Source organism: Lepidochelys kempii, chromosome 13, assembly GCF_965140285.1.
Source record: "Lepidochelys kempii isolate rLepKem1 chromosome 13, rLepKem1.hap1, whole genome shotgun sequence".
Taxonomy (NCBI): Eukaryota; Metazoa; Chordata; order Testudines; family Cheloniidae; genus Lepidochelys; species Lepidochelys kempii.
This window is the reverse complement of record NC_136392.1, coordinates 16,198,965-16,211,008: the sequence shown is the minus strand read 5'-3', so window position 1 is coordinate 16,211,008 and position 12,044 is coordinate 16,198,965. Positions and strand designations below refer to the sequence as shown.

The 12,044-nt window shown below is 42.7% G+C and overlaps 1 protein-coding gene across 8 annotated transcripts in view; it reads right to left on the bottom strand.

Moving 5' to 3' along the window:
- The window catches only part of RIPOR3 (RIPOR family member 3), a 69,296-nt gene that overhangs the window by 31,217 nt on the left and 26,035 nt on the right, over positions 1-12,044 (bottom strand). For 6 of the 8 annotated variants that reach the window (XR_012154681.2, XM_073309426.2, XM_073309424.2 and 3 more), the window contains exons 3-9: positions 7,722-7,868; positions 5,001-5,079; positions 4,179-4,202; positions 3,972-4,025; positions 2,038-2,187; positions 926-989; positions 454-497 (exon numbers count right to left, since the gene is read on the bottom strand). Coding sequence is in view for 7 of the 8 variants with exons in the window: in XM_073309426.2 (XP_073165527.1) it covers positions 454-497; positions 926-989; positions 2,038-2,187; positions 3,972-4,025; positions 4,179-4,202; positions 5,001-5,079; positions 7,722-7,868 (562 nt within the window). In the remaining variant the exon portion in view is untranslated. Of the gene's footprint in view, positions 1-453; positions 498-925; positions 990-2,037; positions 2,188-3,971; positions 4,026-4,178; positions 4,203-5,000; positions 5,442-7,721; positions 7,869-12,044 lie in introns of those variants that run through there. The other 2 variants (XM_073309423.1, XM_073309425.2) reach the window with 2 other exon arrangements.

The window sequence follows — 12,044 nt, the reverse complement described above, 5'->3', positions numbered from 1 at the left end:
GGAGTTTTGTTGTCAGCAGGAAGAAAAAAAAAGTGTGTTAGAACTGAAACTACTGGGATGAAAGCCATAGGCTTTATACACAGTTATGCCGTCCTGTGCCCTTCAGGGCAGTTGTGCCAATTGGGATCTACCCTATGAACAGGCAACAGTATTGCTGCTACCCTCTTTCAGGGTGGTTTTAGACTCCAGCCAGGTCCCTCAAGGAGCAATTCTGGAAGACTCCCGTCTCCCAGGTACCTGGGCCCTGTCCTCTATCAAGGCACTTAGCCAAGTCCTTCAGCTTCACACTGAGGCAGGAATAACTCAGTGGCTGTGCAGCACCCATAAAAGCTTCTGGTTTCCCTGCACTCTCTCCTGCTCAGCCTACACATCCCCACACTCCCCACCTGCATGTTACAGGTGCAAGCCCATAATTGCAAGTTGTAAGAGAAAATGGATTGCTGTGTACTGCACCTCATACTGGTCCCCTGGGCAGAGACGTGCGTAGCCCACCAACCCTGAAAAGAGAAGGAAAATCCCTTCCAATGTTTGTAGCTTGAGAGAGTTTCAAAAATATCTACTAACAAACCTCAGCTTGCATTAAACACCCAAGTGACACTCTGATTAACTTCCCCTTACAGCGAAATCTATGGAGGAGTTGTTAGCAAGTCAAGCCATTTGTCTTACTTAACATTGCAAGCTTTGCATAAGGGCGGGGAAGAGGAAAGTCCTGCTTCAACACTCACATATAAAAGAATGCTGCAGAGCAGGGACAAGTTCGTTTCACATCAATGGGAAAAAACTAAGTTTTATTAAGAGTCAGTTTAGGTCCCGATCCAAAGCCCAGCTCCCAGACTTCCATGAGCTTTGAATCAGGCCTTTATACAGCAAAGCTGAAAAGCTTTTGGCTCAAGTGATGAATGCTGTAGAATAGAACAAGGGCTACCTTTCATTTTCAAGTGAAATTCTCCCAAGTGCACCTCCAGTGCCCCTTCAATCAGACACATATCCTGGAAGACAAAGACAGAGCAACGACGACATTGACTGAAGAGCGGAATAAAATGGTACCATGAGAAAGTGGCGGCCATTTGTCTCCATTCGTGAAGACAAAACACATCACAGACCAGTTTAGGGCGGTTTGCAAAAGAACATACATTTTACATGCCATTAACACTTTTCACTTCTGCAAACTGAGGCAGATTTTTTTTTAAATGCCACTTTCAGGATGGGAAGTTATATCCTAGCTCTGCAAAGGAGCAAGGTGGTTTAAGTAATAGGCTTCCCACAGTCTTCCCCATTTAGGGTACAGCGACATGGAGCTGGAGGTGTAAATTCCAGATTGACGAGACATATTCGCGCTAGTTCTGATGGAGCTAGTGCACCCGGGGAGGGGGCGGGGAGGAGGGAAAGGGATGTACTGCTGCTGTGGCTAGGGTCTAAGTAGAAAGGTGGGCTAACCAGCCGAAGAACAATCTTGTCCAAGACCCTACGCACATACTCAGACAGGTAGTCCCTCCCACTGCTTCCGCTGTTACAGCTATGCTATTTTGAGCATGCTAGCGCCATCAGACCTAGTGTGGGTATGTCTCCTCAAGCCGACATTTACACCTCCAGCTTGAAGTCTAGACCTACCCAGACTTACTCACACAGTAGGTTACTAACTATGACTCCCATTAGAAGTCAATGGGAAGACACCCCAAACACACACCCCCAGTAACTTCCTATGAAAGCTAGATTAGGCCCTAATGTTAACAGATCAAATTCAAGAGACTTTATATGCACCCTTCATTAACACATTTGGTTGTAAGCAAACAACCTGCATTACCCTGTGAATTTCACTGCATATTAAGGGGGAAGTTAGACAGCAAAATACTTTTATAGAGGAAGCTGTGAGTTGTAGCTGATGTTATGCATCTTCATCTAATTTTATGTTACATTCGAAGCCCAGGCCACAGGAGAGCCAACAGTTCAGAACAGTATGTCTTGGTACAGTATCCACTGCTTTGAGTTTAGACAGAAGAGTCAGTTCTTTGTCACATGCTTGAGGAGTTCTCCTACCTCTGTGCATTCTTGGAGGTTCTTATAAAGTTCTACCAGGCTCTCTCTGGAGGCTTTAGTGGAGGGAGTCAAGGAGAAGGCATGTTTCATATTAGAGGCCCCATCTCGCAGCCTGCACTGGATGCAGTAAGTTTCATATAGTTCTTCTACCTTTAATAGAAAAAAGGACTCCATGTTTTACACCACTCTGGTGTCGGTTTCCAATTTTAGTGAGTTGAGGGAAGTAACATCAGGAATTTTAGTTTGACGTTTCCCCTTGTAAGAGAGCAAATCCCATCGTTCTAGCACCGACTCGTACCCCCTACTCTTATAAGAAGCCTTTTTAACCAAGTGGATCCAAGATTTCAGACGGAGGGAAGAGTGAGTGAAGGATTAATCCCACCAGCTAAAGATTTTTTGATGTTTCATACAGTACAAGAAAAGCATGCTAATGAGAGGGTCCTACATAACCTTGAAACATGTCACTGTTAACAGTCTGTCCCAGGTTTAAGGCCAAACACTTAAATAAAAGTTCATTTCCAGCCAGCAGCAACAAAAACTACTAATCCACCACAGAGCCTGAAAGTCTCTAATTAGTTGTTCTGCAGATAACCTTCAGTTGATCATTTATAAGTTATGGGTAAATAGTTTCTTGGGGGTATTGTTTTTCTGCTGTTTTAGCTACACCGGCTTCCCTACCTCACTTTGTTTTGTCTACCACTGACTCCAAAAATCTGAGCAGAGAGCCAAGTTTCTTCCAGCACTACTTCTAAAGAGCTAGGGCACCAGGCTTTGGAAACCACCATCACCAGATACAAGACACAGAACATGTAGACCTAGAATTCTATCCAAGGTACTCAGTGTGGTAATGTGAGCCTTGTATCTGAGGGCCCTGCAATCTTTAATGCACTTCTCCTCACAACATACCCATGAGGCAGGGCAATGCTATTATCTCCATTTTACCAACGGTGAACTGAGGTACAGCAAGGCTAAGTAACTTGCTTAAGGTCACACAAGAAGTTAATGGCAGAACAGGGAATTAAACCTCAGTCTCCCAGGTCCTAGACTAGTATCATGACCACTGGGCCATCCTTCTCATCTCCAAGTCTACACAGAGGAGGCAATCCACAGAGTCAATGGGAGCATGTTGAGGTGGCTAAAGATGGGGCTGCGCTATTTGTTTAATCTCATAAAGTGACTATATAGGGAGACCTATGGCACTGATGCTTCAGTGCTAGCCCAGAGAAAGGCTCTGCTTACTCAAGCTAACCAATCCCTTACCTACATCCAAGTCATGTTAGAATGGCCTTAAATGGGTGTGTAGGATACATCAGACTCTCAAGTGTGTGTTTAGTGAGGGCATGACTCAAACCAGGGATATCCAGAAAGCAGGTTCATTCTACTGTTAACTAAGCTACGAGGTATGGAGGGTGAAAGGAGACGTGGTTTAATCCAGGGACGGACTAAGGGTGTAGGGGGCAGCCACTGAATTCTGGGTTGGAAAACACACACACACACACACACACACACACACACACACACAGAGAGAGAGAGAGAGAGAGAGCTCCAAGTATGTAAGAGAGATTTTTGAGCCCTTCAAATCAGACAGGAGATTGGCAGAATCCATTAAGTGCCACCACCTAGGCTTCCAGGAAGCAAAAAAAACAAACAAAAACACAAAACGAAAAGAATCACCCTCTACAACTCCTCCCAACAACACCTTTCTTCTGAATAAGCTGGTAGGATATAGAAACTGGTTCTGCAGGCTGAGGCTGGGCTGTGCCCAGGATTCAGTCTGAATAGAGCCAAACAAAAAAAAAAAACCCACTCCTCCTCTTCTCTTATGAAAGCTAGTTCCCCTCAAACAAGATATCATAAAAGTATTTTCTAAATCATAATTTTTATATAGCAGTGTAAGTCTCCTATACACATAATATAAATAGAGCACCCCTTACCTTGCTTATATGAAATTCCAGTTTTCTGATGTACCTTTCAACAGAGCGAATTTGCTTTAGAAAGGGAAAGATTAAAAGCTATTTAAACATTCACATTATATGGCATTAAATTATTCAGTGATCATATAGTATCAGTGCTTGCACTTCACTGTTCATTGCTTTCTGTGACATGTCCATCCCTACCCCTCCAAAAGAATGAGTACTTACCTTATCCAGATCATAATAGAAAGCCTGAAAGACAAATATGACAAGTTGCCTGTGAATTCATTTGCACATATTGAAGACATTTCCAAATCTGCTGCAGAACAACTGCCCATGCTGCACCAAGTCCTTGTTTGGAGAGTTACAACGTTGTAAGCAGCATTGTACAATACAGTGGGCAGATAGCAAGGTCAACATTTTCAAAAGTACCCTCTGCGTTTCAGTGTCTTGACTTTTGGGTGCCCAAACTGAGGCACCTCAAGTACGATTTTTCAGAAATAGTAAGGATTTGAAAATTGGTTGAGGTAGGTGGGAGGTTTTTGAATCCTTTATCCAGCCTTGGAAGGTTACTTTGTGTTCCCAAGGACAGTCCCAAATCTGAGTCTGAAGTGCTTTATACACCTTAGCACTACTAATAGCAAAGATTTTGTTGGGATTTTTGTATGTGGCAGAATCAGAGTTGCATGGACCCACTTATCAATGTTTCACCAGTTTTGCCTAATCTTTATTTCTCCTCAGTTTCTAGACACAGCCAGGCATGTATATTACTTCCCAGATAATAATCAGCAGGCAGCTACCATCCCAAAAGGGAAGGAGTGCAAGCTGGGAACACAGCAGGATACTGAGAATTAAGACTCCTGTATTCTTTCCCCACATCTAGCCTTGACTTACTTGGTGAATTTAGCAAATAGGTATAATACTAGCCTCTCACTTTCAGCATTAACAAATGGAAACCCCTTTGAGTCCCAAAGGCAAGAGACAGTGGTTGTTTTTAAAACTCTGCTCTCTTTAAACCATCTAAGCGATTAAAACAGAGAAGCATCTTACCAGTCTGGAGTTCCTTTTTGTATCTTTGTGTCGAGCAGACAGATAATCCAACTCAGCCTGATGCACTTGCAGGTATTCACTGGAGAGGAAAAACCCAAAAGTGATATTTTCTTCTAGCATCTGCAGTAGGATACTCCCTGGGAGAAGTTTAAGAGGGCCAGGAGGAGGGAGGGAAGAGAGAGATTCTCTGAGCCCCCACGTCAAAAGTAGCCAGAGGTTGGGAAGGGCTGAGCTTGTGCAGCTGAAGGAACAATTGGAAATAGGAAGGGGAGCCATGGCAGCTGGAAAACAAGATGGGCTTCACGTGGGTTAGGAGCTGTTGCCCTCTTCCTTGCTACCTCTCATCCCCAGGTATTTCCTCACGTGCCCTCCAAGCTGCAAGAACTTCCTGTTCTGTTTCCCTCACACCGAGAACACAGCCAGAGCCTCGTTCCGAGAGACCTGTTTTAGATTAAGTAAAACGAGAAACACCAAAAGTGCAAGTGAGCAGGCACAGCATGCAGCTCACTGCAACAGCCGCCATCTTGGGACAGGCTGCTCTGAGGCATTTAAAGGAGGAACGGGACCCAGGAGACTCCTAATGCTGAAAAGTGCTGTACGTAGGAAACAAAATAGTACGTCTCCTTATGCCCACACTGTATGTCTGTGTGCCCCTGCTCTCCCAGCAGGACCCTCCCTGCATCAACTTTCTTCCCCTCAGGACAACCCTTTACCTGCACAAGCCACAATCCCTTCAGAGGAGCCCTCATGTCTGGGCCTGCTCCCATGTCTCACTACCTCCCCTTTGCTTGGCCACCCACAGTGGGGAAGCAAGAAGTGGGAGAGGGAGACGTCTCCCAGCCTCTGTCTCCCCTTAGAGGGGGAAGGTGGCTTTGGGCCATGCTACTGGCCTCCTGCTCAGCTTCCCAGAGAAGCACTGGGGTAGGGAAGATGGTGTTCTGCAGCTCTGTGCTCTTTGTACCCTTGTGGCTGGAGCAGTAGCTGCCATTTGAGGAGGGAGGAGCTGCAGAGCTGACTGAGAACTGAGCAGCTCATTAGCCAGCTGTAGCTCACAAGGCCAAAGGGTCGTGACACTGAACACTTCAGCTCTCTGGGCCCGATTTTCAGAGGTGCTGAGCATCTTCAGCTCCAGCCAAAGTCAATGGGAGCAATCAGTACTCAGTCAGCACCTCTTAAACATGCCCTTTGTTTATCTGAGCAGCTGGGGACTGAATGCCACCTTTGCTGTCCCCTAGAGCAGCCATCGGCTCCTTCCCGATACTACCGTTGCTTTCCCCTTCCCCATTAAAAAGCAGGGGCCTTACCCTGTAAAGTGTTGAGAACTCAGCAGTTATCGGCTTCAGTGAGCCCCATGGCAGCTCCCAGAAGACAAAACTCCTCCTGAGCTGAACCTCTTCCAACTTTGTTTTAATTCAGAACAGACCTGAGTAAGTCTATTTTCCTCTTTTGTATTTAAAGAGCTGTAGACAATCACCTTCTGAAAAATGCTGCTTTACAAGACACAGAACCTGAGCAGCTTGATGTGTTTATGTTAAGCAGCCTGCACTTTTCCAAAAATACACCAAAAGAGTCATTTATTTTCTAACTATTATGAACACATTCCTGTTAATACACAAAAAGTGACTCCAGCATTCAATTTTCCTCTCTCCACACTTGCTGATAACAGCTCAATGCAGTGGTAGTCAGAGTTGGGTTTTTGTTTTGTAAAGTCATTTTAGGTTTTAGCAGCATTTTAAGATGCTCAGTTGGTGGGGAGGCACCCATAAGGGTCATTAGACTTAAGAGCTAGTTGCTGTTACTACCTTAAAACAAAAAACATTCCAGCAAGAACAAATGGATTTAGTTTGAATCTGCTTAAAATTTGGCCTTTAAATTATTGGATGCAGCTGTTTTCTGCAGGCAGCTTTAATTAGTTACTCAGTTCTGCAAGGAGGTTGCAGGAGTCTGACTGTGCGATGTTCCTCACAGAATTGGGACAATAACTCTAATCCATCTGACAGTTTAGTCTCCCCAAGCCCTAATAAAATATCAGAGAGTCAAATCTATTCTTTTTTCTAGGTTTAGAATTTTTATTGTTAAATTAATTCCATTAACTAGTCACTGGCGTAAACTTTTAAAGACTAAGACATTGCAGTCCTCGAGGGAAACCAAGTGTGTTTTAACTATGTGAGACATAATTAAGAAGTTGAGGTGTTTACGTTTAGGACAAATAATTTCAGTACTTTTTTTCATGATGTTCTTAGCTTAAAATCCCATGGTAATAAAATCCTGGAGATGTCAATGTTATATTTGAAGGAGCTGCGTGCCAGCATGGTTCCCACAGATTAGAAGCACTGAGAGGAATTATAAAGCCACACGAAGGTTATGATGATTTCATTTACTCTTTGTCTATTCAGCAATGGCCAGGTACCTAATGAAGTTCCTAGAGCTCCATGCTAGACCTATGGATATCATGGAGTTTAACTATTACCATTAATAGAAGCAGGATAAAATCCTTGGCCTGAGGGAGGATTTGGTCCCAAATAAATTTGTTTGCCACTAGGTAGTGTATTTACTAAGGGCCCAGTTCTGTATCTAATTAAGACAATAGGAGCTTTGCCATTGATTAGAAAGGTTACTGTATTGGGCCATTAAGCTAGAGTATAAGGAACAAAGTTTTTGCAGTAACAGAGACACTAAAGAAAGCAAATTCCAACAAATTAATACTTGAAAAGTCCTTACTTAAGTCCTTTCTTCAAAGCTTCAAAAATTTTCTTCACCTGCTGTGGTTTTGGATCCCAGATAACAGCCCCTCTCTGCAGGGACGGATGCATTTTGGAGGATTTCACAGACATTTTAGACCTCACTGAATTCCTGCTGAGAGACTTTCTGTAGGGAAGGGGAAAAAAAAAATCAGCACCTCAGAGCTGAAAGAAAGTCTCACACATATAGCTACTACAATGCTAGTTACAGAGCTGTTCCTGCAAGCTTTTACTCAAAGGAGCAGTCTCACTGAAAACAGTGGGACTACTTAAGTGAGTAAGGGAAAGCAGGATCAGGACCTGTATTAGAGCCATAATAGAGAGCCATTCAGTGTTTGTCTTTAACACATCAAAGCCAAGAAATGGCTACAGCTCACTGGGATGAGAGGCCAAAGGAAGATAGAGAAGATTAGGTTATGAGTGTTAACTTTGAATTTCCTGGCTTCAAGGGTGACCACTAGGAGTCAAGTGTGTCTCTTCTGTTGTTAATTTATATTAAACACACAATGTCCCATTATTTTGGGGAACCAGAAAGGGATCATTATTATATACTACTGATTCACAGACTGCCATTCAAACACTGAGTAATTAATCCTTGTGGTCTGCTCACAAAATAGCTTATGCCCTGATCCTGTAAACACATTCATACAAGTAGCCCTGTTATGTTTAACATTTAACAATTAACATTTAACATTTAACAATGTTTTACTCAAACAAGGTAGGTTTGTAGAACTGGGACCCAATTGTTATTATCCAGAGAAACTAAGGCAGGGTGTTTGTGGGTTACTCAAGGTCAGTAAAGAAGTAGGATCACAGTCAGGATTAGATCTCAGGCACTGCTGTTCTCCAAATTTCACTAATCCCCTGACAAATGGTCCACTCTCATCAACTAAAAGGTATCCACTAAACCACTGATTCAGTGGTTCTCAAACTTTTGTACTGGTGACCCCTTTCACATAGCAAGCCTCTAGGTGCGACCCCCCCCTTATAAATTAAAAACACCTTTTTATATATTTAACACCATTATAAATGCTGGATGCAAAGCAGGGTTTAGGGTGGAGGCTGACAGCTTATGACCCCCCCCCATGTAATAACATAGTGGCCCCCTGAGGGGTCCCAACCCCCTGTTTGAGAACCCCTGGATTAAACACTTAGGGATCATATACATGATTAAAAGTATGTTAACAGACCAGATCAGTTCTGGGCTATTAGGCAGTCTAGCAAAGATATGTTATAAAAGGACTTCAGAAATAGCTGCTGCTTGGCTGCTCTCAACATCTGTTTAAATAGTCACTCATTTATATTTTGAATCTGAAACATGCCAGCAGTCTACCAGGCCCAGATTATAAAACGATTTAAAAAAAAAGGGGGGGGGGGAGGGGGGAGAGGAGGGAAGGGGTTCCTAACCCAAACTGGCTATCTTTTTAAAGCAAATCAAAATCAAATCCCACTTAGCTCAGAAATTCTGTAAAAAGTCATTACATAATAGGCCTGCTGTGCAAATATGAAGAACAATAGCATCTGTAGTCTTTAGTCATATACCTGTGATGGGTAAGCAGAGCCCAGGATAGGCTTTGAAACCACTGCTAACACTTATCTCCTGTTGATAGATTCCTGGCTGGTTTACCTCTCTCTTTATAGGCTCATAAACCCTGATTATTTGTAGCTGGTTTAATTAATTCCCCCTTCTATTTGCTTTAACTTCCTCCTTTAAACCAAGCCTTTATTTGAGAAAGTTACTCTAGGGAAATTCCCCACTCCTGACATTTATTCATATTGTGTCATTGGGTTGAGTTGAGGCTCCCTCAGCTTTAGAGTGCTGAGTAAATCCTGGATTGGACGCACCTGGGGAAATGACAAAAATCTGGATTCTAGAGGTGGCCCATTGTATAATTCATGGGCTACCATAAAGAATGTGCATGAAACTCAAGGAGTGAGGAAGGATGGCCTGGGGATTGGCTCTATCTGTATCACAGGCTTGCTCTATGATCCTTGGGTAGGTCCTTCAGTTAGGTGCCTAAATATTTTCAAGGAGCTGGGCTTTCTGTGTCTTAATTTTCCCCATTTTACAAATGGGAATAACAATATTTATCTCCCTTACAGAGTGTTGGGAAGCTAAGTTAATTAACGTGCCTAAAGCATTTTGAGAGCTTTAGATGGAAGCTGGTATAGAAATGCAATGTATGGTCAGTGTGTGCTCAGAAGGGAGTCTCCCTGTGATCTCCTACTGTGTCATCCTAAAGTGCTAGTGAGAGATTATGAAGGGAAAGGCAATGAGCAAATATGTTCACTTTGCTGGGGAAAGTCCTCTGGTGTTTCACAATGTCTTGCTCTTAACACTTAGCATCATCTCAAAATACTTTCTTAAATGTCTGAATCCTCATTCCTGAGCAAAACTTCCCTCTATTGAAAGAGTTAAGAGGCAATGGGATTTTGCAAATAGGAAAAAAATGCATAAAGGCTGATTGTTTAGAAATGCTTTATAGCCGAAAGTAACAGAGTAATCTTAGGGGAAATCTAAACTTGCTTATTTGGAGCTTTCTTAGCCTGCTGGAGGTGATTTGGTTATAGAAACAGCTGTTCAACTCTTTTCCTGCTAGACTCCTTCCTTGTAAGAACTCCCACTATGTATGTCAAGCTCAAATCCGTTTATGTAATTTACTGTCTGTGTTTTTCTCGACAGTTTAGTTATCAGTGTGACTTTAGACATCTGACTTGTGCTAGGACTGTTATTATGCATGTTCCATAATAAATTTTATGAAGTCATGTGCAAAGACTTCCAGATTAGATTACCAACCTGTGTCAGGTTCTCATTTCAACTCCTAATTTTATAAATGCTGTGTTTGGTGACAAGGTTAATTAGTTTGTTCAGTGCTTTGAAAATACAAAGTATTGTATAAGAAGTGCCAGGTGCTTTACTGAGATACAAGCGATTACTCTCAAGGATTGCTTTAAGAAATGGAATACTTTTAGTGACATATTTTTCAGCCCTTCTATATGATTCAAATCAGTTCCCTTTTGGTATTTTTCTGGGATATGTTGACAGCCAGAGCTGATGACAATCTTCCATTTATATAGCATTATTATCCTAAAAACATTTCACAGATTATATAGGAATCACTTAATTCAGCACGGGAACATGAGCCACTCTTGGGTGGAAGTGGCAGCTATTTAACACTACCTAGCAATGTTACACAATAATTTAGAACAATCAGTAAGATTACTGGACCACACTGATGATACGGTCCTGAGACTGAGAGAACTGGGTTCTAGTCCCAGTTGTGCCACTGAATTGCTGTGTGACATTGGGCAGTTCCCGTAAGCTTTTCTGAGTAGCAGCCATGTTAGTCTGTATTCGCAAAAAGAAAAGGAGTACTTGTGGCACCTTAGAGACTAACAAATTTATTTGAGCATAAGCTTTCGTGAGCTACAGCTCACTTCATTGGATGGATGAAGTGAGCTGTAGCTCACCAAAGCTTATGCTCAGATACATTTGTTAGTTCTAAGGTGCCACAAGTACTCCTTTTCTTTAATCTTTTCTGTGCCTCTGCACACCCTTTGTCTGTCTTGTCTATTTCAGCTGCAAGAGACCTTCTCTGTCCCTATTATAATGGCATCCCAATCTCATCTGGGGCCTCTAGATGCCATTTAATATAAATAACTCCAGGAGGAATTTGGGTATGATGAATGTAATTACCTCAGTGAGATTTTAACCAGGATCTAGAGCTAACACCCTTGTTCTACTGAAAAGTGCCATGAGATTTTTAATGACTATAAGGAGTCAGGAAGTTTTACGTCTCTTCTCATAGATAGCATTGGCACAAGCATGTTAGTCACTACTACGCTGCTGGGAGAGAATTGTTGCTTCGGTACAGACTCAGAGCTTCAGTAGGGGGGTTCTTCCCTCTAACACCAATGCTTGCAGCACTCGGTGTTCTCTTTGGGATCCCAACCAAACATGGATCTGTCACAACCCTGCTTTTTGTGTGAGATGTGAGCAGCTCCCTTTGAATTCCCATCCATGTCCTTTAAATCAGTATCTAGTGGCAAGTTTGCAAATAGATTTTGCAGGTATTGCTTTGTAAGTACAATTTTGCCCTTAACACGCCAGACCCATTTTAGGGGAACTCAGCTGTGCTCTTCCTGCCAGGTGGAAGAATGATCCATACAGTCTGATCTGCTTTTGACTCTGCAGAAACGTTGGGTGACATGATAACGATAAATAGTAATTTACACGCACCTTCCATCCCAAAGCAGTTTGCAGACTAAAATTGATATGCAAACTAAGAAGAGGTTGCTTCAT